The following is a 26,281-nucleotide window of genomic DNA, read 5'->3' as shown; positions in this document are numbered from 1 at the left end:
AGGTAAATCGCATGTTTGGCACCATTCATACGGTCAGTATCATAATATTCATACAGTCAGTATCATAATATTGCATCTAAGATGCAACTGCACTTGGGATACAGTTCTACTGAATCAGACCATTGGTCCATCTAGCTCAATACTGTCTACTCTGACTGGCAGCTGCTCTCCAGGGTTTCAGGCAAGGGGCATTTCCAGCCCCCCATGGAGATGCTGGGGATTGAAACTGGAGCAAAAAATTACACACAATATCGAGAAAATGAATAGAAGTTTTCCCATCCTCTCACAACGCAAGAAATCATGATTATCCAATGAAGTTGAATACTGGAAAATTCAGGAAGTACTTCTTCACGTAGTAAACAGTTAAACTATGGAATCTGCTGCCACCAACTATAGCGATGGGTCCCAACTTGGATAGCTTTAAAATGCAGTTAGACAAATTCAAGGCTATCAATGGCTACTAGCCATGATGGCTATATCTCCAGTACACTAGTTCCTGAGGAACACAGGATGCAGAGTGCTGTTGGCACTTAGATCCTCTTGTGGCTTTTCCAAAGTATCTAGGTGGCCACTATGAGAACAGGACTAAATGGGCCCTTAATGTGAACCAGCAGGGCTCTTACTTTCTATAAACCTTCAGAGTGGATGTAGCATGGGACCTATTACATGATACTTGAGCTACAAGCATTGTTTGGCTTGCATCAAAGTCGATCTCGGCTGGTCAATTTAACAGGTTCCCAAATTCATCAGACAGGTGTGCAAGAGGGACGCTGAGCCCTACTGTATGGCTTGATTCTACTCAGGAGGAACCCCATGAATTACTATGACTTCAGTTCAAAGTGTCTGAATTTTTTTCGCCATTTAAGGCTGCAAGCCTATATCCCTACCCAGGATTAAGTGCCACAGAATTTGTTGCTAATGCCACAGCTCCCTTCTTGCCATTCTCTCTTTGCCCAATCTGACCACCTCCCAGAATGCTGACATGGTATTCAGCGGCGGAGCTAACTGCTCGGGCACCCGGAGCGGCGCATATGCCGTGCACCTGGGGGCAGCACAATCCGCCCAAGAGGGCAGCGCAATTGCAATGTGGTGGTGCAATCTTCCTAGTGGAGGTCTCATTGTGGTGTGGCAGTGTGATTCTCCCAGCAGGGGTCCGATCGTGGCGCAGTGGTGTGATCCGCCCAGGGTGGATTTTGTCATCCCCCTCTGGGACACCTGGGGCGACCACCCCTGCCGCCCCCTTCCTATGCCCCTGATGTAGAAATTACAACTCCTCCTCATTCATGTTAATGCTCACTCACCCACAGTGAGCAGGAGGCAGGCAACAATAGCAAGTAGTATGAGAAGGCACAGGCCTCAGCCAAATGTCCAGTGATGCCAACCAAAGGCATTGGGGGACAGGAGGCGGGCAGGTGTGGAGGATTCCCTGGTCCTGAATGGGGTAACTGTGCCCCTGAAGGACCAGGTGCGCAGCCTGGGAGTCATTTTGGACTCACAGCTGTCCATGGAGGCACAGGTCAAATCTGTATCCAGGGCAGCTGTTTACCAGCTCCATCTGGTACACAGACTGAGACCCTATCTGCCTGCAGACTGTCTCGCCAGAGTGGTGCATGCTCTGGTTATCTCCCGCTTGGACTACTGCAATGCGCTCTACGTGGGGCTACCTTTGAAGGTGACCCGGAAACTACAACTAATCCAGAACGCGGCAGCTAGACTGGTGACTGGGAGCGGCCGCCGAGACCACATAACACTGGTCTTGAAAGACCTACATTGGCTCCCAGTACGTTTCCGAGCACAATTCAAAGTGTTGGTGCTGACCTTTAAAGCCCTAAACGGCCTCGGTCCAGTATATCTGAAGGAGCGTCTCCTCCCCCATCGTTCTGCCCGGACACTGAGGTCCAGCTCCGAGGGCCTTCTGGCGGTTCCCTCACTGCAAGAGGCCAAGTTACAGGGAACCAGGCAGAGGGCCTTCTCGGTAGTGGCGCCTGCCCTGTGGAACACCCTCCCATCAGATGTCAAAGCGATAAACAACTACCTGACATTCAGAAGACATCTGAAGGCAGCCTTGTTCAGGGAAGTTTTTAATATGTGACATTTTAGTGTATTTTTCATCTTTGTTGGAAGCCACCCAGAGTGGCTGGGGAAACCCAGCCAGATGGGCGGGGTACAAATAATAAATAATAATAATAATAATAATAATAATAATAATAATAATAATTACTATAAGCTCTTCTGGGTTTCATATGCATATGTGAGATCATGGCCTAAATCCTGAGAACATGCCTTTTAAGCAGTAGCAGTGGAAGCCTCTCAGGCACCTGGGGCAGCATGCCCAGGGGCAGGGTGCTCTGAGGAAGGGACAGGGTGTGCCACGGGGCCTCATCTGCCCTACAGCTGGGGGGGAGGCAGCAGGCAGACAGTGCAGCGTCTGCGGCTGGTGCCCATTGGGTGGTGCTCAGGGGGTGGTGTGGCGATCTGCCCAGGTGGCATTTGTCACCCCACCTCAGAGATGACACCCAGGACGGACCGCCCCCCCAATGCCCCCCTTCCTATGCCCCTGCTTTTAAGTGTGTGGGTTCCTGGATCTAGGAATTCGGTAGATCATCTAATGTAGACAGGGTTGCACTCCATCTGAAGGAACAACGCTCCAGGATCCAGCAGTGGCAGCGGAGGCACAAGTGGTTTTCACCACTAGGAGTGTCTTCTGTCAGTTTTGGCTTGTGTATGAGTTACAGCTATTCTTGGACAAAGGATAGCATGGCAACAGAGACCCATGCATTGGTAACCTCAAAGTTGGGTTACTTTAGCACACTGTAGCACTGCAGGGAGCTGACTTCAGGCACCAGACCCATCGGCAGACAAATCCTGTGTTACAAAGATGTCTGCAAATGAGACGTGAAGGCTGGCATCATTAACTCTGCCGCACAGGAATCCTATGCAGATGACTGCAGGGCCTGAAGACAATCAGGTCACGTATCCACAGAAGTGCCCAGAGGAGGAAGGACTGCTGGGAGGAGTGCAGAGGCATTTGCAGCAGCACAACAAGACATCTTCATCTGCCCCAACTGCAACAAAACATGTCTCTCCCATATTAATCTCTACAGCCACAGCAGACGCTGTGTAACATTCCAACAGTTTGACTTCACCCTGAAAGGCACACTCCTTCATTGTCTCTTGAGAAAGACAGATGACAACCAAGTGCTTCAAGTATTTTGAAGTTGTGACACTTCCTTTGTGGCTATGTTTAGAAGCCTATTATGATTAAATCACTGTGGAAGCTTTACTTAAGGTCTGCATAGATTATTTTTATAGTAAAATAAATGTAGAAAATAACCATTCTTAATTTTCCATTACAGTGGTACCTCTGGTTACGAAGAGGATCGGTTCCAGAGGCCCGTTCGCAACATGAAAAGAGCGCAACCTGAAGCGCCATATCTGCGCACGTGCGCGGTGCGATTTGGTCTTGTGCGCATGCGCGAAGCGCGATTTAGCGCTAGTGCGCATGCGTGAGTGGCGAAACCCGGAAGTAACCCTTTACGGTACTTCTGGGTCGCCGCAGGACGAAACCTGAAAGAACATAACATGAAGCAAATGTAACATGAGGTATGACTGTATTAGGTTTGAAAATGCACCATTAATTTCCCCCTACACACAACAAATTTCTCATAGACCATGTAGGATAGATAAGGAGAAAAGTTGGGCAACAATATCTTGTTAAATAACTGAAATCACACCACTGGTGGGTGGCAGTGCTGCTTCTTTGTGATGTCATTGCTGCCATAGAAACCATGTGTGCACACAAGTGAAAATGACATCTGGCAGCAGAAGAGCATGGAAAGTTGAGAGAGGAGGCAACATCTTCAGTCTGGCAGGGTCACCAAAGCAGCTGAGCTGAGAAAGAACACCCACTACGGTCCTAGGTGCAATTCCAGTTGTAAACTTCAAAGGATGTCTCAAGAAGTTGACTGGTTACACAGCCAAGCAGGCGTGTGTAAGGTAGACCTCTACAATCCTGATGGAGGGAAGGACCAGGAGCGAAAAGTGATCTGTTTTGTTGATGTCTCCAGCCTGAACATAAAAAACACAGACGATACAGGCAAAGATGCTGCTGGCCAGTCTAAAGGCAATGAAACTGCCACAGGACTTGATCTGGGGAAAATGCAGGACAAAGAGGTAATTGTAATAAAGGATAGTGAGACACCAGAACAGTCTAAGACTGAAGGAGCAGTCTGTCTGTTCAAACAAGGTTCAACTGAAGAACTGAATGTTGTGTCCTGGCTCTTTGACGACCTGCAGAAATATGCATGTGGATTCCAACATGCACTGACCCCTTCTACTGCCCCTCGTCAACAAAAGCCATCAGCGGCTGACAAGATGTCCCAGAACAACAACAACACAGCTTTCAAGTCTGCTGAAGGTCAGAAAGGACCTGCAGATGAAGTAGCAAGCACTGTTCAAAAGTTGTGCTCCTTGGTTATGCAAATGGCAAGTAAAGAGATCTCTGAAAATCTGGAAGATGCTGCCAATAAATGTATACGCCAGGCAATTTATGCCACCAAAGATGGGAAAGCCCTCAATCCTGGTTCTGTAAGTAAAGTTGCATCCAAGATGGTGAACGAGGTGATGGAAAATGCCCAGGATCCTGGTGTTAAATCATCTCAAGAACAGGTTACGGGCAAGAAGGAAGAGGGTAAAGGAAGTCCCAAGAAAACCTCTCTCTTTTATGGTGAGGTATGCTCCAACCAAAGTGAATCCATGCCAGAATGTGATGACGGAAAGCCAACGTCACATGCTCATTTGATACATCCAAGGAAACAGTCAGGTCGCAATGACTGCGGTTCTTTTAACAAAGGGCTAATGGTTTATGCAAATAAAAATGCTAAGGATATGACATTCTCATTTGTGAATGCCACAAAGATTCACAAGAGTAGGCAACCACTTCCAGCTTGTGTGATTTTGAAAAGAGTGTTTCTCAAACACACAAAGGATGTCATATCAGACTTAATTGACTCTACTATGAAAAATCTACATAATGTCACTGGGGTCCTCATGACAGACTCTGACTTTGTTACCACAGTGAAGAAAAATCTCTTCAATGCAGGGACCCAGAAGTCAACGGAGATTTTAGAAGCAATGGTACTAAGAATGTACAACGCTTTGATGTCGGAAACTAAGGAGAAAGGGCATAGTCTTGTATACTCTTTATTGAAGACAGGATGTTCGTTAGATCCTAATGCTCCAAATATGCATTTCGCATCTTTGAAAGGTGGATTACACACGAGGGAGAAAGTAAAGCAAGATCCAGCTCAGTCTGCAGCTCAGAAAGTAGGTGAGACAATAATTAAGGATGGAATCAGCATGCTGCGATCAAAAACAGGATGCAAAGGTCCAGACAGGGGATGCCATGACAAGAGACCAGAAAAAAGTAGCTCCACAACTGAGTTTCTAGCAAAAGACCTCATTTTGACAGCTTTAATGTTGATACAGCAGCACCTGCTAACTCAATACAAGGACCCATGTCATGACTCAAACACATCTTCATTTGGGTTCTGTGAAAAGGGAGGCAAACATGGTTCCAAATCTCATGGTTGCAAGGGTGATCCACAACAGCAAGATTACCAGAGGGGAGAAATACAAAGTGCTCTCCTATCAATCATCCAGAAGGTCCTTCAAGAGGCTGGTTTCAACGTTGATGAGTGCGAAATAAGCACCAAGAATTGCAAACCAAGCTCATATGATGATAGGTCTAGCAGAAAATCCTCAACCAAACACTGCAATCCAGAAATGGATTCTGAAAACATGGACCAAATAAACAAGAAATTCATTGATCAGCTGATGGAATCTGTGATGAAGCTGTGTATGTACATGACTAAAAGCCCTGATTTTGTTGTTGAAGATTACTCTGATGATCAAGCTACATACTTTACCGCAAGAAACAAAGGTGTATCAAGTCCAGATTCGATGGCATCCCAGAAACCTCCACAACCTACTAGTATTGGAAAGCCACTTGTGCCCGCTGGTTCTGAGGTGATAGTAAACAACCAGTGTGCCAATACCAGCTCACAGAACAAAGAGCTCCAGGCTATCCTCCAATGGATGGCGGCCTCTCACTTCCAAGTGCCCAATCTCACATTCATGAATGAGAATGATGAGGAACTGAAGAAGCTTCCTCAATTGGCTGACAAAGCAGCCAAGAAGGGTGCGAGTGTGGGGGATATTTTGCAGGAGGTAATGAAGTATTTCGAAAAACAACAGGTTGATGCCGCTGTGGGAAACATGCCTCGTGGCGGACTTCTTGACTGGTTGCTTGCTAATCTGTAGACAAGTGCCAACACCTCCCTCTCATTAATTCCACCCAGCGAAGTGCCATCTTAATTACCAGATGGAATAACAATACAGCTCATTTTCCATAGACAACAGTTCATCAAATTCCACAGGCTGTCACACTAGCTGGGCAAAATCATCAATAAAAAAAATACAAATGTCAACTGTCATTGATTTGTTTATTAATTCAAATGTAGATACTATTTATGAGATGGAAAGGCGATACGAAATCTAGAGGTTGTTTTATTGGAGATTGTTACCAGTGTAGTCGGTAGACCATTTGGGTAGTTTTGCCTTTTGACATCTGTTTTTTACTATTAGGGAGATTCTTTCTGGATTCAAGACTGATCACAGATTCTTTCCCTCTTCTTTCCCTTCCACTTCAATAGACATCACAAAGCATTTAAAGTTAGGTAAAAAGGTTTATGTTGCTGAACAGTACTCCTTGTACTTCAGGATTCCACTTTCTGTCAAGCAAAACCCATGAAGTTTAATAGTTTTGTTAGTAAGATGAAGAAAATTGGTTGGGTTTTGATTTAGCAGTGTTCAGTTTCTCCAACTACACTATCCATAATTTCACATTGGTATTGACTAGTTAAGCAAAGATAGGAGGGTAAATATTTTGGTCCACAAAAGGATCACTGATTTATATATTCTGAATCTGCAAAGCTTCTCCCACACCCCTGCTATTTCTAAAGATGTAGCTTTTTGTAAAACTGGCAGTCACTCACAGGCTACAAAAGCCCTATTTTCAAAAGCTATTGTAACTGATTCTGCTGAACCTAAGACCATGCTTATATAAACATAGAAGAAAAAGGCATTTTAACTGCAAGAATGATCAGACGACTCAGGACTTACATGCAGGACTTACAGTAAAATGTAAACTTGACATCTGTCTTTGGAATGGGATTCACCAAGGCTGCGTATCATGTGAGATTTCTACACATAACAGTATCTGATGCAGATGCCTTCATGCTGCTATTACCCAAACTCTGCACATTCCACTCCCAATGTCTCTGCCACTGCTCCCAAGCTTGAATGTGCAACCTTGTTAGACTACATATTTGTTTCATTGTCCTTTTAACACCACTCTGATCTGCTCAAAGGGAAATTAGAGAAGGTGTAGAAATAATACTTTACTGATTGCACATGGTTCTTTTTGTACTAAAGTATTTCTGTTGATGGATTTTTTTCATATTTCATATTTTTTCACACACACACACACACACACACACACACACATATATGATGGTACCTCTGATTACAAATTTAATTCATTTTGGGGTGCCATGCACACCCTGAAAAATCCATAACTAGAGGCACTGCTTCTGTGCACGCGTGCAGAGCACTTCTGCGCATGCGGCGAAACCCGGAAGTATACACTTTTGGGTTTGCCGCAGTCATAATCCGAAGATTCCGTAACCTGGAGGTTACGCAACACGAGGTACCACTGTATACATACACAGTGCTTTTTTCCCCTAAAAAAATGTTTAGGGGTACTTTCATTTTGTCTCAAGAAAATGACCATTCTATAGTTCAAATCAGGGGAAATGAATACAGTAAATGGACAAAAGTACAAAGATTCATAAAATGTTTAGGGGTATACGTACCCCTGCATCCCGCCAGAAAAAAGCACTGTATATGTGAGTGTGTGTGACATGAGGCCCATTAACTGCAGCGGAACTCATGGCTGTATCCAACTAAGTTATATTCAGAGCAAACCCATTGCAATTAATGGACCTAAGTTAGCCATCTACATTATTTTCAGTGGGTCTACTCTAAGTAGGATTAGCATTAACTGTGACCCTCAGTTTCAGGTGTGTTTAGGATCATCGTTTATGCAGAAATAAATTCAGTTATCAATTTGAGCCGACATACGGAATTGCCATGTTAAAAGCTTATAAAACTTTATTATTCTTCATAGTGAATGCTTTATTTCTTTCAAAGGCTCTTTGGCATTAATATGCACTGGTTAAGTCTGATCTTGTACATCAATTCTGGGAGCAAGGGGTTCATCATTACTGCAATATTATTTAGTCATTAGGTTTAAAGTCATTCTACATTGTCATCTTAAAAAAGCATCTACATCTGCCTCTTTGGGAAAATGTATCAAAATGTACCAACCTACAGTACAACTTTTTTCTAACAGGTTAAAGAGGGTAAGAGGTCATTGAAATTTAAGCGACACATGTTTTAGATACATGCTTCTTGGGATCAAGAATACGTTACTGCTAACATAGACTGGCCATGTAATATGGCAAAATACTAATGTCGCTGTAGCAGTTCAAAGTTTTAAGGTAAAGATACAGATAACAGTTGAATGAGTGGCCCTATAGTGGCTGTGGTTCAACAGTCATCTTGCTCTGTGAGGAGGAGAAAGATGGAACACCCTGGAGAATTGACATCATCCAGCTCTCGGTGTTTCAGCTGGGGAGACCTCTCCCACTCCCAACTACCACTACAGTGGTACCTCGGATTAAGTACTTAATTCGTTCTGGAGGTCCATACTTAACCTGAAACTGTTCTTAACCTGAAGCACCACTTTAGCTAATGGGGCCTCCTGCTGCCGCCGCGCCGCTGCTGCACGATTTCTGTTCTCATCCTGAATCAAAGTTCTTAACCCGAGGTACTATTTCTGGGTTAGCGGAGTCTGTAACCTGAAGCGTCTGTAACCTGAAGCGTATGTAACCCGAGGTACCACTGTACAGAGAAACTCAAGAAGCACCTTGCCCTGAAGGTAAATGGGATCTAGCATTCACAGGCTTCTACACCCCCCTACCCCATAGCTTGTCTGTTGTTGTTTTTAAATTTTATTTATCTTACAGTTTTAATACTTTTATATAAACCCCTTTGCGAGGTCCGCTTGAAAAGCAGTATATAAATAATGCAGCATTAGATACAAAGAGTAGAACAGCATGCCGACCACTCACAATGGATCTGGAAATGGATACACACACACACACATGCTCACACAACCCACGTGAGCTCACCTGAGTAGCCGCAGACTGACAGGGAAACGAAGAGGACGACGACACAACAGGAATGTCAGACTGGACAGCCGCCACAGTGGTAGCAGGTGTAAAAATCAGCTGTGGAAGGTAGCAAAAAAGAAAATTGAGGCACACACTGTACCATGAATGCACACAAACAAACCAAAGCTTAGATAGAAAATTCTCTCAGGTCTTTTTTTTTAAAGAAAAGGCTGCAAAGATTTGCTGCAGTATTCCAGAATAATGCAGCTTTCCAGCCTTTCACCAAGTAGCTCAGCCACAGGAGGGGTAAAGCAGAGAACAGCACCAGGACTGCAGGGAGTGGAAAGGAAGAGTTTTAACCCTTCCGACTCACCTGCGATGCTCCTGATGAAAATCCCTCCTTCCTCAGAAGCTGCTTTTTGCAGAGAGGAAAGGGAGGCAAACAACTGATTTGCTCACTCTCTCCAAAATGAGGCAGAAACGCAGAACCAGCAGATCCCTGCATTAATTTATTTATGCGGAGTTGCAAAGTGATATCCAGTTCCAAGGAGAGGCAGAGAGGCCAGTGGGATCACAAAGCCTTTTCAAGGGATGGCACATTAGGAATCAGCAGGCTTGACTGGGAATGGAAGAAGCACATGCAACAAGTCCACAAAAGCCATGACCAGAGGATGACAGAAGGAACTGTAAACCGGGCTATTGGTGCTGCATCTCCATATACATCTGAGACATGACTGGTGAGGAGCTGCAGCCAACATCTCTAAAATCCCACAGGTGAAAAAACACAAACTTGGGGATGTCTACAGCAAGAGATGGTGTGCTCCCTTCAGAAATATTTCCCACTATCCTAAGTCTAGCAAGAAAAGTAGCATAGTTATTTTAATTACAGGCCTGAACCAGGCAATCCCCTAACAAAACAAGCAAACAAAAAAACAAAACACTTGCTGACCCCACAGATCATCTTTGCCAACTCTTTGTTCCTTCAAATGAATTATTCTAGTCATGCCCCACAACAAACTGGATCAGAGAGATTGATTTAACAAAAACAGAACAGCGTATTTCCCCCCATTAATGCTTAAAATCATTCTCAAAGAGAATCATCAGAAGAAGAAATCAAAAAGGCTCAACAGCACAGACTTTTTTTTTAAACAGTTCTTTGCCAATGATTTTACACATCATTTTCAAAGGTTTCCAATTCATACTCATAAAAGTCTTTCACTCATAAGCAACCGGGTTTAAAGATAAACAATCATGGAACCGGCCCTGGTGGATGAACATCCTGGCCTGATGCTACTTAAGTAACAGCTTACTCCATTTAGTATCTAAGAAAAAGTTATACAGAGGAAGTGGATCAGGGGTATTCCTGCCCATGCAACAGTATGATATCAAACAATGTGGAGGGCTAGGCAAAAGTTCTTCCCTTAATATACTCCAACTGTTCTATGGCACTTTCTTCTACATAGAACAGGGGTGCAGAACATATGGCCCAGCACAAGCCCCAATATGGCACATGAGGCTATTTCCCCAAGCCATTTCCATCTGCCACACAGCTCACATCACATGTGGAATCAAGTGTGGGGTAAGCAGCAACATAGCTGCAAAGGAACAAACGAGATCCCCAATTTTTCCTTGACAAGCGGGGCTTGCTGTCTTAACTATGGATTTGCTTAACCATCGTTTGTTGGGTTACCCTACACCAGATGTTCACCAAGCTACAGAGGAAGAGCAGCTAAAAAAACAAAACTGCTGGCAAGGCTAAGTGACTCTCACTTGTGTCCGTCCTGAAAACGCCCTACTATAAACACCAGACCACATATACTTCGCAAGCAGAGGGAGTAATTTAAAAGGCCCATTCTTCTACTTTAAGAATATCTAAGAACATAAGAAGAGCGTCCTGGATGAAGCCAATGGCTCATCTAGTCCAGCTTTTCACAGAGGCCAACCAGACGCCTGTGAGAAACCCACTAGAAGGATTCAAGCACAAGGACACTCTCCCCTCCTGCTGTTTCCAGCTACTAGTACTGGTTCCAGCACTGCTGCCTCCAACTGTGGCAGCAGAGAATAGCCATCTTAGCTAGTAACCACTGATTGCCCTCTCCCTCCATGAATTTGTCGAATCCTCTTTTACGTTGGAGGTCATCACTGCCTACCTGTGGGAGCGAGTTCTACAGTTTAACTATGTGTCACATGAACAAGTATTTTCTTTTATCTCTCCTGAACCTTCCAACACTAAGCTTCATTGGATGTCCATGAATTCTAGTATCTGAAGAAGTCTGCATGCACACGAAAGCTCATACCAATAACAAACTTAGTTGGTCTCTAAGGTGCTACTGGAAGGAATTTTTTTATTTTGTTTCGACTACGGCAGACCAACCTACCTGTAACATGAATTCTAGTGTTAGGGGAAGGGGGAGGGGGAAAATCCTGTATCCACTTTCTCTGCACCATGAATAATTTTATAAACTCCATCATGTCACCTCTCACTTGCCTTTCCTCTAAACTTAAAAATCCCAAACACTGCAACCTTTCTTCATAGGGGAGTTGCTTCCCCCACTTGATCATTTTGGCTGCCCTTTTCTGAACCTTTTCTAACTCTACAATATCCTTTTTGAGGAAATGCATGCAGGGCTGTTATGTCAAAACCACCAATTATCCGGTACCCACAGAAATGTTCTTGAGATTTCAGCAGGATTCTGCTCCTTTGTGGCCTCGTGATATTTAAACAAGATGCAATTACAAAACTTAACTGCTAAATTACAGTCACTGTTGGAAACTCAGAGGGGACAAGGAACCATTAGCCACGAAACAGAAAAGAACAACTAAACCTTAGCAACCATTAAAAAAAATATAATAAAATATAAACTAGCAAGACTTACCATTTGGGCTCGGAGGTACATCTGAGCCTGGCTTGCAGTCAAAGTAGGAGAGGTGCTCCCCAGAAGCATGGTCTGTTGGGTAAGACTGCTGCTACTACTGTTGGAGGTCTGTGAACGGCTTATTAGCTGCGCGGGTGTAGGAGAAGGAGAAAGATTAATCTATGGAAGCAAAAATATTGTTTTATTAACTACTTTCATTCCACAATTTCAAAAGAGCCCCACAGAAAACAGCGGAAGTTGCTTCCAAGTAAACATGCCCAGGGTTGCCAGGCAATATATTGGACTTGCAGTTGTACTCTGAACCACAGAATCTAGGTTTGTAAAAAAAATTATGTCATCTTTCAAAGTTGCATCCTTAAGCACCTGTCTGTTCATCAGGAAGATCTTTGCGCAAAGCAATAAATTTTCAACTATTGCTAACACATTAAGAAAAATATTTAAGTTTAAATATGTAACTTAAACAGCCACCAATTCTGATACAGCAGATCTTGCATTTGTCTTCTGATATACTTGATCATAAGGAGGTGTTTCATTTTTATACTAGAGTTTAAAATTATGATTGCAATAAAATGTTCAGCCACATTGCAGAAGATCTGCCTTCTTAGATTTGCCATTTTACTTTTTCCAAATTGCAATTAAAATGTCCAGAATAAGGCTTAATTTAGCCCACACTAAACTCAACGTGTTATTAGTAACTGATGTTATCCACCTGTAAAAGCCATGGACACTTATGCTCAAACATTATCATTGATTAAGCCTCTAATTGGTATTCTGCAAAAATTTCCTGTTTTAAGAGATCTGGCAAAATCCACACAAGTACAATCCATGAACATTAAGTTATTCTTGCAAAACACAATGTCAGGGGTTCACCATAGAGCTTCTTCAATGGCAAATTTATATTTATGTGTCTGTTATTGTTTTTCAAACTATTAACGCTCTGAGATTCTGTTGCGGGCAATTTTTAAAATTGAAGCTTCTGCTCCTCCAGCTATTTGCATGTAAATGTGATCACACAGCTGCATTCCTAACTTTCCGAGAACCGACATGGTAACTTAAGCTGGGTTAAAAGAAAGCACTTTGTTTCGCTACTTACCGATGTCTCCGACATACTTGACTGCTGAGTGACACTGCCATTGGGGGATGCGCACTGCCTCCCACCTGACAGGTTTGCCTAAATAGCAAGCACATCTGTCAAATGTGTCATTTACACTGCAATAAAAAGTATTTAAATAATGTTGAATATGATAAATTGAACATCTAGGCTCAATGGCATTTGCTAGGCAGTCCAATGCCCACATGAAACCCACAATGGTTTTCTCTGTGGCCGCAGTCTCTTTAACCCTGCAGCCAACTCTCTACTTTTTAAGAGGCTGCCAAGTGCCGGATCTGTTATTTTCACTGTGCTGTCTAGAGACCCCAATAAAAGGTTTAGTTTGATGATGGGGCAGGTCCTATTTAAAAGTCACACAAATTCAAAAGAGGATCTAGTTGTTGTTATTAGATCAAACTTCAAGAGCACGAGACGCTTAATTTCAGGGTTGTAGGCTTGAGCCCCAGGTCGGGCAAAAGATTCCTGCACTGCAAGGGTTTGGACTAGATGACCCTCGTGGCCTCTTTCAATTACACAATTTGATGACCCTTACAATTTTGTGAAGGGCTGCGCCCCATGGCAGCCATTTTGTGGGAGGAGCAACAACACTTCCAAATGCTCACAAAGGCCCAGAAAGGTTAGAGACCCATGATTCATGGGAATGCCACAACCAAGAATGTGATATAAGGCTAAAACTGGCGCGTTAAATATACATCTCTGATTAAAAACTGACCAGTCACATAGTTAAAATGATTTTGCAAATATTAATTTGATTATTTTGAAGTAGCTGCTGAACTAGCTTGGTCTTCTGCTCCAGATACCCTCTTTACAACTTAAAATTGCAAAGTTGAAAAGTCTTTTTAAAAACATATCCCCTTGGATCCAACAACACGCTATTGGTTGGCGGTATGATGATCTAGAAGGAGAGAACACTGTCCCTTTTCCCTAGCTGACCCTCATGCTGCCAGGTAAAATTGTGAACTGAAGCTTTCGCTGATGATTAAAAAACCTGGGGTAAAAAGAAAATCTGTCAAAAACTGTCATTAAGACGAAAGCAGTATTCTGATAAGGCATTTTGTGGCACTTTAAGCTTAATTCCCAGGTGGTTGCTGTATTTTCTGTTTCAATCTCACCTGTGGGACACTGGCCAGGCTCTGGAACTGGGTGCTACTTAAATGCTGTTGTTGCAAAGCAGCTGTTTGTAACATGAGATGCTGCTGCTGAGCTGCATACATCTGCTGAAGATACTGCGCTGCTGAGCTTGGCGGACGATGCAAGGCCTGCTGAATAACCTGTGGATTTTAAAGTAACATCATCACTGGGACAGAAATAGAAAATGTGCTGATGCTAGCACATTAAACCATTCAAGAACCTGTGGCTGGTCAGATATACAGGATGCATTTAAAATTAACATATATCAACTCAACAGTGACCAGTAATACACTACAACTGCTATAAATTACTTTATGGATGTTACCGAAAAAGCAGATTTCTTCTCCCACAAAAGGACTTCCCCTCCTTCACTCCCTGCCCCCCCCCCCCCACTTTGAAAGAGGCTTAGTTGACTGTCAGCTTCTGGAAGCCCCTTTCAAAGCACCATCTCGTGGACCACATTGAAAGGGACTCTGCAAGTGTGGGGCAAAACCATCATCTGAGGTCTCGCCCACCTGTCGAATCTGCAACAGGTTGGAGAAATAAAGATCTGGATTGCCAGCCAGATCCAGTTCCCCACCAGATATACAGAAATTACCATTGCTTGTCGGTGCTTTTGAATCATCCGTTTTTTTTATTATTATTGTCAACTACAAAATACCTGCACAGCATGTCGATCTGCACCACTATAGACAGATATCTGAGGTGGCTGAGTACGGGAAGGGGAGGATGTGGTGGTGATAGTGGTTGTGCATGTAGAACATGTTGTTGTGCTCGGTTCATTCTCCATAGCTGTGAAATTATTCTTCCACCTGGTAAGGAAAAACAAAAGAAGAACCAATGGCTCAATGTAAGCAACATCCTAGTGTTTGGAAACCAGAGAGGAACACAGAAGCTGGTGTGATTCGAATAAGAAAGTGTGCTGGGCATTGCCCTGGGAAATGCAAGTTCAAATAGTGGGTCATCCAAGAATGCAAGTTACAATCGCTCACTTGCAGCTCTACATTTGCAGAACAAGAAAATGGCTTGCCTCAAAAGACTGCTGTGGCTATTACTTCAGGAAGGAAATCACACCCATTTGAAGACTGAGAGAGGGTGTTACCAGAGTAAGCTATTCAAACTAGTAATTACTGAGTAAGTTTATTTCAGAGTCATAATATTAAAGAAACAAAGTGAAGTTGCCTTATTAATTCGCACTGTACACCCAAATAGTAACAAATAAAGAACTATTCCAGTTCTTCTGAGCCTAGACTACCTCAAAACCTATTTAAAAATCCAGAAGGGATTTGCACTTGATTGGGAATTCTAGATTCTCGCCATGGTTTCAATTTCTGAAGATGGAGCATTTAAGAGCATTTTATTTGACCAAATTCATGCCTGCTGTCTTAAGAAATGCCTTTATGGAGCTCAGATGAAGTGATGCCCACAGCAGTCTTGGATAGCCACTACAATAAGGTTGTTAATCTGCCCTTTATATCAGGATCCAAGATATCAATTCCTGAAACCTTTGCTAATTCATGGAAGGAGGCTTACTATGGCAGAAATGGTTTGCTTTCTTTTGTATGACACTAACAGATCTGTGACACATAAAGAGGCGCTTTCTGCTCTGGCTGAAAGAAAGATTGGAAAAAGAGAGGTAGACAATATTGCAATAAATTGCACTGGAGATTCAGAGGTCTAATGGAAGTTAAACTTAGTATGAGCTAGCAGATGATACTTAAGAATTCTTACTTCCTTTCTTTAAATCACTGATGCATTGCATTATGCAACTGTTGTATGCTGTATGTTATGATTTGCAGTTTGGCAAACTGTAATGAAATTGTTATGGCCTTTGGTTAATGCAATACATTCTTTGATATGGATTGACCTTTTAAAAAATCATATTGCCTTAGAGGGGGAAATATGATAAAGCAGATACTGCTATTAACTTGCATATGCTGGATGAATCACCCCATTGTAGTGCTGGATTTAGAGGAGACATTTAAATTTCTCCTTTCAGTCTAGCACTATGATGGGGATGAGTGTGTGTGTGTGTGTGTGTGTGTGTGTGTGTGTGAGAGAGAGAGAGAGAGAGAGAGAGAGAGAGAGAGAGAGAGAGAGAGTAGTGTGCCGTGAAATGGACAGTACTGTGTACTTGCATATATGGTGAATGCTGTTAGTGCTGTATGTGTGGCAAGTATGTCTGTGTGCTGCATGAGTGCAAGAGTGCCTTAGGTGCTGGCACACCTGTGCAATACACCATGTGAAAGAATATAGATCATTTAACACATAACTCAGCGAGGAACTCAGATACACCTCAGAATGTACACCCAACCAGGAGCTCCAGTTAATCCAAGCTGACAGATGTGCCTGTATCATACGTGTATTCTAAACTACCTGTCTGATGTATCCACACTACAGATTTAAGTATATACTTGAAAAGTAAGAGGTATAACATGAGCAGCAACCCTAACTGTTCATAAAAGGATACCAAGCAGCACGAGCCAATCACTTTGATGGGACCTGCTGGCTAGCATAGTCTATTAAATATAGCTGAAAATTCTGATTTCCAATTTATAAATTCCAACTCTGTCTAGAAAACACAATTTTCCAGTTTGCACCTCTTTGGTATCTTATGCTTATCTAAGTCCTTATACAGAAAAACAGAAAACTACAGAATTCCTACACTTTTATTAACATTTCAAATTTTATACTACTAAGCCAAGAAAGCTGTTTCTTACTAGTTATAAACATATACATTATATATTACTCTCTACACACCAGCAACTACCAGTCTGCTCATCTAAAAAAAAATCTATACATTATCTTCTTGCATTAAGCATTAGCATATATGGAAACACTGGTCCAAGGTTGTTTATAAATTTGTCCTTCTTCCCAAGGAGCTCAGAAAGGTGTTCATCTCAGGACTGCCCTTTGAGGAAGGATGGGCAATACACTGTGGCCTTTTGAACCTGGGTTTTGTGCATTTGTTTTTCCAGAGACTCTATAACCAAAGGTTGTAACTGAGTGAATGAGGCTAAACAAGCTGATGCTGAATCCAGATTAAGATGGAAGTGATGCTTCTGGGTAATCTTACTGCTCTAAAAAGGGATGTGTTATGCCTGTGATAGATGGGCTGGTAATCTCTCCAACCGACCAGAGGGGTACCTTTGGATCAGGACACAAAAGTGTATTATCAGGCTCTGACTTGTTTTCAGAGCACTGTTCCACAATTTTGTTTTATGTGGGTTAGGGTTGAAGCTGACTCAGAAGCTACAGTTGGCTCAGGAGGTCTGTAGCATACCTTCTGATAAATATGGGAATGCAAGACATATTGTATACAAGATGAAAACATCACCTTCAAAGAGTGGGACCATTTTTTCTGCAATTGTCTCAAGGCTGTGGAATGGTCTCCCTAACAAAGTCAAAAGCCGCTCTCCTCTCATTCTGGAGGGGCCTAGTGGAATTTGGCTGCTGCTTGTTTGTACACAGCAATAATTATGTTTAATGGTGAATTAAACTTTTTGATGCATATTTGTTTTATTATTTTCCAAATGCGGTTTTATCTTGTTGAACGTAACAAAACTTAACATTTGGATAGCACTTTCAAGTGTTCAAAGCACTCCACGTGCATAATTAAGTGCTAACCCATGCAAAAAAAACAAACGCTGTCAGTATTATTATACCCCCCCACATAGCAGGTGGGGTGGCCCAGATAAGAGCGGCTTCCCTAAGGCCACGTACTGCGAGTTCATGGAAAAGGCAAGAGTCAAGTTAAGAGACTTCCTGTTTCGTAGCTCCGTCACGACACCAGCACCTCCCGCATGTCGCTTGGGATGATTGGGGGTGGGACGTGAATAATTTAAATAAATAAAAACGCACAGCCTGCAGAATCACAGAGCTGGAAGGGACCCCGATACCTAGTCCAGCCTCCTGCAATGCAAGAATATTTTGCCCAAAGTGGGACCCGAACCCAAGACCCTTATGTTCTACCGACTGAGCTATCCCAACAGCGGCAGCTTTTCCCCAGAGCAAAAGGGGCCGAGCTTGGTGCAATCCGCACCTGTTGGATTTCCACCTGCCAAGAGTCTTTTATCCATTTTGCAGAGGGAGAAGCCGCTCTGCCCTAACCACTAACACACGCCGCAGGAAAATGCGCAGACACGGATAGATATACAAACAGATGGGTATAGAACTGAAGGGAGCACCAGCTTCCAGCCAGCCAGCAGGGCCCAGCCTCCCGCTCCCCTCCCGTCCTTAGGCTGGGCCAGGGCACTCCAGGGGTCGTCCAGTCGAGGCAGCCCTCGGTCTTCGCTGCCAGCGCCAGGAGAAACCGGTGTCTGGGCCCAGGACCTTCCCCACTCCCTACCTGACAAAGCCCAAGGGGAGGCTGCGGCCGCCACCCGCGGGCCCCGGAGCCAGCAGTCGCCGCGCAGCAGCAGCAGCCCCTCAGCAGGCCTCTCCTTTCCCCGCGCACAGCGCCGCCCGCCCGCGAGAAGACGCGCCCGCTTGGCGTACAGACCCTTCACACCGCTTCCGCCATGTTCTCGCCTCCCTCACAGGGAGGTACCGCGCATGCGCCCCTCGGCCGGGAGGCCGGACTCGGCTCGCGCCAAAAGGTCGCGGCGTAGGAATGGGTTGCGCGAGGGTTCTTGCGGCGCCGCTTCGGCCGTCGCTTTTGAAGCGCGACCCTCTTTGTGTAGACATATGCTGGGTATACAGTTGTGTAAGGCGGCGGTGCAGGTTGCGGGGAGGCAAAAGCATTCGGAGGTGTGTTTTTTTGTTTAGTTTAGGGAAAGGGATGTCTAACAGCGAACGCGGTACATGTCTACTCGGAGGTATGTCCTATTGATTTCATGTAAGCGGTGCAGGGTTTGCAGTGTGCAAGGGAAAATGGTACAGGCTTTTAAAAACTAGTATGCAGGTTGTGGGCTGAGAAGAAGAAGAAGAAGAAGAAGAAGAAGAAGAAGAAGAAGAAGAAGAGGAGGAGGAGGAGTTTGGATTTGATATCCTGCTTTATCACTACCCAAAGGAGTCTCAAAGCGGCTAACAATCTCCTTTCCCTTCCTCCCCCACAACAAACACTCTGTGAGGTGAGTGAGGCTGAGAGACTTCAGAGAAGTGTGACTAGCCCAAGGTCACCCAGCAGCTGCATGTGGCGGAGCGGAGATGCAAACCTGGTTCCCCAGATTACAAGTCTACCGCTCTTAACCACTACACCACACTGGTTTTTGCTCCCTCGGTTTAGACAGGGCTGCAATCCTGTACATACTTGCCTCCTGTGAAAGTCTCACTAAATAGGATTTGCTTCTGAGTAGACATGCATAAGAGAACACATAATATTAAAACTCGCAGCAGGCTAATGAAACGAACTGTGTGCCCTTGTACCCCTGCTTGTGAGTTCCCCTTGCGGCATCTGGCTGCCTAGTGTGGTTCATATATATATTCTAAGCACTAATTGAAATACTTTCATAATAGTCAAATTGTAATTATGCACACGTTCAGTTGGGCTAACTGAAAAGTCTATAATGCAGCAGATGCTTTTAATGTATGCAGTATGATCGCTGCTAGCTGCAAAAGCAGCTGAGGTATTAAAAAAAGGGTTGTCAATGATCTCAAATGTGCTACCTGTTCATGCAAAAGTCCTCAAGCTAAGGTAGGCTGAGCAGGTGTGGGAAGCCTTTGGTCTTTCAGATGTTGATGAACTACAACTCCCATCATCCCTGGCCATTGGCGTGTTGGAGCTGATGGGAGTTGCCCTTCAGTAACATCTGGAGGACCAAAGGTTGTCTACACCCAACTTGCAGCAATGTAACATAAGCTCCTTTTTGTGTGATTATCAAGTGCAATTCACTTCATGTTTTCTATTTTTTTAATTTGTATTTATTTATTAAATTTGTATACCGCCTTTCATCCAAAGATCACGTGGATGTCCACAATATAAAATGAAAACACAAAATTCATAAAATAAAAACCCATAACCCCCCTCCCACAAACACATTTAAAAGGCCATAGAATATTAATCAGTCAAAGGAGTAAATCCCTATGTTCAATGGGACTTACTACCAGGAAAATAGGAGTGCATTGTTAAATACTGTTTTGCTTCTTGTGATTTGAAGTGGGAATAATACGGGGCTCATTTGCCGGCATATTTTTTTTTCATCCAAAAAAGGGAAGTCCAAAGATTGAATGCTCAGAGCTTTCTACTGTAAACGAGCTCTAATAGTTCAGTTTCTCATTCGTCCAAGGTGCACTGCTGACATTTCCAGTCCAGGTAAAGACAAATCCCTAATCCTCAAACAAGCCTAAACGCGTTTGTGCACATACTTGTAAATGTTTATAACCCTGTTTGGTGTCCTCATGCATCGCAGCGTCATAAATCTCCTCCAAGCCGTAAAACCGGCGCAAGTGTCAGAACGCGCAGGCACCACAAAACACCTGGCCCTTGTACAGCGCCGCCCGCCAGCTGCCTTTGGAAACTCCATTACCCAAAATTCTCCGCGGCGCAGGTACCCCTAGCACTCGGAAGTGTCCACCGGATGCTATGACCGGTACCAACCTATAACGAGGCTCTGCGGAAGTTTTGCTTTCATATGGCGAGTGTCGGAGTTGAGGTCCGACTCAGCAGCGTTTACCTGCCTTTTGCCCAGTATTTAATGCCCTTGCACGGTGGTACAACCCATTCGCTAGGCACGAAAGAAGCCGGGGTCGAGGCCAGGCCAGACAACGAGCCTGTCCCCAGTCTCTCAGCCTCTGGAAATGAATGGCATCCGTTTACGCACAGACCTATCCGCGGTGTCCCCTAGCGCGCAAGAGATGGCGTCGTCCCTCTCCACCCCCCCCATAAGTCTTGAGAAATAGTTTATCCCACAATTCCTTCGGGTCGCTTCCGCTCGGGTTGCTCGGCGCGTTCTGGGAGGAGGGTGGGAAGGATGGAGTAGGAACGGAACCTTCTCCCTCGCGCACGCGCGCTGAGGCGGCTCGAGCCGAGCGTACGTTGGAGCGGCTCGAGGGAGGGAGCGGCGGCTGGCTGGGGGGCGGGCGGGAAAGGGAAGAGTTGTGAGGCGGCGGCGGGTGCGCGCAGCTCGCTCCCTCCTCCTCCTCACCTCCTCTCCTCTTCTTCTTTTTCTTCTCCTCCTCCCGCTCTTCCCCCTCATTTCTTCCTCTGCCTTCCGCAGCTCCGGGGTGGGGCTGGCAGAGCCGGCGGGCGGGGCCGGGCAAGGCGAGGGGGCGATGCCGACTCAGCGCGAGAGCGGCAGCAACAGCGGCGGCGGGAACAGCATGTCTCTCCCGGGCCTGGGAGGAGGCGGGGGCGGCTCCGGGGGTCTCGGTGGCCCCGGCGGGGACAGCGCCCACCAAGTCCGCGTCAAGGCTTTTTACAAGGGGTGAGTAATTGGCTTGGAGGAAGGGGTGCGGGGGGGGAGACCGACGAGACTATAGACTGAGTAATATGTGGGGCGGTTGGGGGGGGTTAGGGCGTTATACTGGGGTTGTGGGGAGGATGAGGCGAATGGAGTGGCAGAGGCGCGCCGCCCTCCCTTGCGAGAAATCATTCAGTCCCATATAGATCAGCTGTCGGTTCAGCACGGAAGCAGCTCTTGTTCCACACACACAGTTTAATTCGTGGGGTTTTATTCACGCACGATGCAAGCGGAGCCCACTGGCTTCGGGGGAAGGAAAAGAAGAAAAGGTCGGACCTGACCTTCGCGAAGTTGCCAGTCATAGGTACCCTCCTGTTCAGAAGCACCGTACAAGTTGCTTGGGGAGGAGGAAACGGGGAAGGAGGGTTGTCTCCCTGCCCTGCTTGGTTGACATATGGCCGAGTGCGGTTGGACATTGAACGCTTCTCCAAATTGGATGCTTGGTCCCCTCCGCAGCCTTGGATTTCCAGGTGTTGTCCAGGTGCGGCTCTCATTATCCAGAGCCAGTATTGGCTAGTGATCGAGGGCGAAGGGAGCTGTGACCCAGCAGCTTGGCTGGGGCGAGATACAAGGTGGGGGAGCAGAGTCCTTTTCTTGTATTTTCATGAAGTGAGGAGAGCCGGACTGTATGTCCTGGTTTTGGGGATAGGGAAGAAATGGGCTACACACATGGTAGGCAAATCTTTCACAAGGTGGAGGATTCAGGGATTAAGATACCTGGGAAGAGAGTCTGTAGGAATGGGAAGTGGCCAGTGGCGTAAATTTCAAGTGTATGGAATGAGATGCAGGTTGCTGCCAATGTGAGGGGGTTTGCACGCTTTTGACTTCTATCTGCTGGGTAGCTATGAGAGGTTGGGTGGCAGCACATTATCTAGGCATGGAAATTGTAGCGACAGTTATTATGGGATGGGCACTGTGGGTTTAATTACTGGGGGAAGAATGTTGGGAAAAGGTAAAATTTATTGCGCCTAGCATGGGGAGAAAATAATGATTCTACAGTAAGGTGATGTGTCTCATGTTCACGGCTCAGGATGCATCTGTGAGGTACAAGAGAGTGCTGTATTGTTATGGGGGAGGGGAAACCATGAGTAGGAGGATTGCTCATAGGGTGAGAGAAGCATGCAGAGATCAGAATTCCAAAAATGAAGCACTGAAGCTGTGGGAGTGTAGAGCTTCATGAAAGTATTTAAGGAAGTGGATGGAATCTGTGCCATCTTTTGAAATAGAGGGGCAACTCAGAAAATACAGAAAACAAGGGGCATTTGACAAATTTAGGAATATGGATTGAAGCTAGACTGTATAAGCTGAATTACCAGTAGTATGCATGGTGCAGTAAATTGTGGTTCTCTATTTATGCTTCATACCAGCTGAATGTGGATAGATTGGATTTTTCTTGGTAGATGTGGCAGTGCATTATACAGTCTCCCCCCCCCCCCTCATTTTTGTTGTCTTTTTCTGTGTAGTCACTTGTCTGCAGTAAAATATACTGCAGGTAAGTGATGCATGTCTTGGAAATGTGTGTGAGGGAAATCCATAGATATTTCGGTTTTTAAATAAAAAAATCTGTCCTGCTCTTCACCCCATAGTTGCAGTGCAGATTACATCATTTCCAGGGCGTATAATAGCAGACCAGTTTCACAGTTCAACAAGAACACAATTAAAATTCAACAATACAAAATGCATATAAAACTTAAGGTATATTTTAAATCTGGATGAGCTTCAATAGGTTAGTTCTTTTGCTAGAGAATAATGAACAAAATTAATATAAATCTGAATAGGAGCTGGTTCTTGAAACTGAATTTTTGAGATTTTCTTTGCTAGAGTTCTGTTTGTGTATCTTGCAATGCCAATAGTAAAGGTACTGGTTCAGTAAAATAATGTAAGTAGCAGTGTATAAGAAAGACCACAGAATTGAGTTGTTGGACAAAGATTTAGTTCTGTGGGTGATGTGTAACTACAGAGTACTTGGAGAACATTATTGCAGCATGCATGAAGCTACGGAAGCATTCCTCCCTGGTTTGGTTTGTTTCCCTCTCCCTGGCATCTAGAACTAAAGATAGAAAAGGAGGAATTTGCTTCTTTTGAATATAGTCAATTTTTGTATACTTATAATAACACAGAGTATTTAAGAACATTTTGGTTAGGTAGAAAGGATTCTAGTATTGATTTCACTTTCAGTTTTTACCCATTGTTCTCACAGCTGTGTAACAAAGGTGTGCATACCCCAGAGTTTGGGGATCTGTGGTTGATTAAAGAGAAGTTGCTATCCCACTTTAGAATCACAGAATTGTAGAGTTGGAAGAGATCCCAAGGCAAGGGTCATCTATTCCAACTCCCTGCAATGCAGGAATCTTTGAGAACTGAGATAATTCTTCAATGTTTGACTTAATACTCAGAAGTATCAGTTATTGTGACACAAGGAGTTAAGATGATTTGCTGGCTAGATCTCACATGATGAGATTGTTTTTAAGAGGATTTTACTCTTGTCAGGGTTTTCAGAAGCTGATCAAGTAGCCCAGCTTTACCCAACCTGATGCCTTCTAAGATGATGTTGGACTGTCATCCCTGACACTTGGCCAGCAACATCTAAAGGACTAGGTGAAGACTGAAACAGACCCTTCCAATTATAAACCCTTTGTATTACTCCTACTTTCATATTATAGGGTCAGCTATACTTTCTCTTACCACGTAAGCAGTCCAAAACTGTCTGTGGCCACATGCAAGTTCTGCAGTAAAGCACCCTCTGTTTCTGATTTACAGATTATGATGATTAGAGGGATCTTTTTCTGAGCACAGTATATGTTTGGGCTGATGGGTTTCAGTAAATTCACTTTCATTGTGTTCATCAAATCCATTTACTAATTGCTATTGCTAAAGCCCATGTGACATTCATATTCTGCAAAACCAAAGTTCACAAATGTATAGTGTAAGGCTCCGAGACCTTTTGATTATTTTTTAAAATGCTGTAAGCCACTCTGTATGTTTTTTTCATTTTTCTAGAAGTGGCATGTGTAGAATATAAATGTACTTAAATAAAATATCTGGGCTAGGGAGTTCTACTAACTAATTATGCAGACTGATGAAACACTATTTCCTCATCTTAAATATACCAATACAATTTCAGTACCTTCCCTAAATTGTGTTTTTGTAGTGAATGATTTTCCCCCTTTTGCTGTCCTTGTGTTCATGGGCATCCTTTTACTCCAGTACCTGCCCTGTATTAAATGCATTCTGTATTAATTGATTAAATTGGCAAATGAGTAGAGAGAAGCATCAAATATTTGTTTTTGTTGTACATCATCATCATCATTATAATATTTATTTATATCCCACATTTTTTCCCTGACAGGGACTCAAAACAGCTTATAGCAGGTATAGTCTTAGAAAGGGCATTTCTCATTGTGAGAGTCCAGTAATGTGTATTCTATGATGACACTTGCCACTCTGGTTTTTTTAAAAATACTTGTGATTAGAATAAACAATAACAGCCCTGCTTTACAAGTTGGGACATCCTTTTAATTTAAAAAACAACAACTAGATACTGTGGATCACAAAACTATGTTTTGCCTGTTCACAGTTTTGAAGAAAAATGTATGCGTCATGGAACACACTCATGTCTGCTTTCAGCTGCTGTTTTGAGAAAAATAATCACATTTTTTCAGACAGTGGTAACTGGATGAAGTTTTATTCCGCGAACATCTCCTGGCAGCATCAGGTTTCATCACACAGCTGGTTCTGTGTATCCTGATACAGGTTCCTGGTCAAACTCGGCTTAGTTGTTAAATAGGCTTTCTCTAAGATTTTTTTTTTTTAATGCTTCTATTCCCTACACTTGGATACTTTGGATAACTATTAAAATCCAGCTGCTTAGTAGGTCTGTGGAATTCAAATAAAGATAAAGTTCAGAGCTCTCAACAGTGTGATCATTTTTGTTCTGCATTATTAACCTAAGGCTAAGCAATAAGTCCATGTCCAGTGATTATATATTGCAAAACATGGGATGAATGGAGGCAAGTGACACTGAAATGGGAAAAACAAGGGAAAGAATTTGAGTAGCTAAATGTTCTATTGCTATTCACTACATTTAAATAGAAACATTTACATTTATTTCTCACCTTTGATTTCTATTGTGCCTAGTATGTAGAGGCCACCTGGAGCTTTCTCCAGAAGAGTAGGCATCTTTGCCACATTACAGATCATCAAAAGAATGTCGTACCATGAACTTTTTTAATCAACAACATATTTAATTGGTTCATAAAACGGTCTGAAGAGCAGCCGTTTAGCTAATTATTGGAGGATGACCACTTTGTTTTTCTGCCACTCCTTGTTGTCTTCCAGTTGTGCTGTTTTCCTTAGGGCTAAGGTCTCGAAGGAAATATTGACAGTAATGGCCATTCTACTGCTTAATTTGCGTGTGGTTTGCTAGCTTTCTGCTTTAAAGGACTAGTATTTTTGTGTTTTTATCCT

At 43.9% G+C, this 26,281-nt stretch overlaps 3 protein-coding genes across 7 annotated transcripts in view; 2 read left to right on the top strand and 1 right to left on the bottom strand.

Annotated features, from left to right (window-relative positions):
• PHC3 (polyhomeotic homolog 3) overlaps positions 1 to 18,970 on the bottom strand; it is a 52,976-nt gene extending 34,006 nt beyond the window's left edge. The window contains exons 1-6 of one of the 4 annotated variants that reach the window (XM_083613186.1): positions 18,763 to 18,970; positions 15,076 to 15,226; positions 14,396 to 14,554; positions 13,266 to 13,343; positions 12,173 to 12,298; positions 9,315 to 9,413 (exon numbers count right to left, since the gene is read on the bottom strand). In XM_083613186.1, the coding sequence (XP_083469312.1) occupies positions 9,315 to 9,413; positions 12,173 to 12,298; positions 13,266 to 13,343; positions 14,396 to 14,554; positions 15,076 to 15,204 (591 nt within the window). In that variant the 5' untranslated portion in view covers positions 15,205 to 15,226; positions 18,763 to 18,970. Of the gene's footprint in view, positions 1 to 9,314; positions 9,414 to 12,172; positions 12,332 to 13,265; positions 13,344 to 14,395; positions 14,555 to 15,075; positions 15,227 to 18,762 lie in introns of all 4 variants that reach the window. The other 3 variants (XM_083613188.1, XM_083613185.1, XM_083613187.1) reach the window with 3 other exon arrangements.
• Positions 3,776 to 6,488, top strand: LOC310762340 (A-kinase anchor protein 4-like). The gene has a single exon (XM_083613239.1). The coding sequence runs from the start codon at positions 3,949 to 3,951 to the stop codon at positions 6,319 to 6,321; it is 2,373 nt and encodes a 790-aa protein (XP_083469365.1). The 5' UTR covers positions 3,776 to 3,948; the 3' UTR covers positions 6,322 to 6,488.
• A 1,948-nt stretch (positions 18,971 to 20,918) lies between the features above and the next one.
• The window catches only part of PRKCI (protein kinase C iota), a 33,901-nt gene continuing 28,538 nt past the window's right edge, over positions 20,919 to 26,281 (top strand). The window contains exons 1-2 of one of the 2 annotated variants that reach the window (XM_083613305.1): positions 20,919 to 20,989; positions 21,572 to 21,778. In XM_083613305.1, coding sequence (XP_083469431.1) covers positions 21,627 to 21,778 — 152 coding nt within the window. In that variant the 5' untranslated portion in view covers positions 20,919 to 20,989; positions 21,572 to 21,626. Of the gene's footprint in view, positions 20,990 to 21,287; positions 21,386 to 21,571; positions 21,779 to 26,281 lie in introns of those variants that run through there. The other variant, XM_083613304.1, reaches the window with a different exon arrangement.

This window comes from Podarcis filfolensis, assembly GCF_964270895.1.
Source record: "Podarcis filfolensis genome assembly, chromosome: 5".
Classification (NCBI taxonomy): Eukaryota; Metazoa; Chordata; class Lepidosauria; order Squamata; family Lacertidae; genus Podarcis; species Podarcis filfolensis.
Note: the sequence above shows the minus strand (reverse complement) of the source record. Positions and strands in the feature narration are given on the sequence as shown.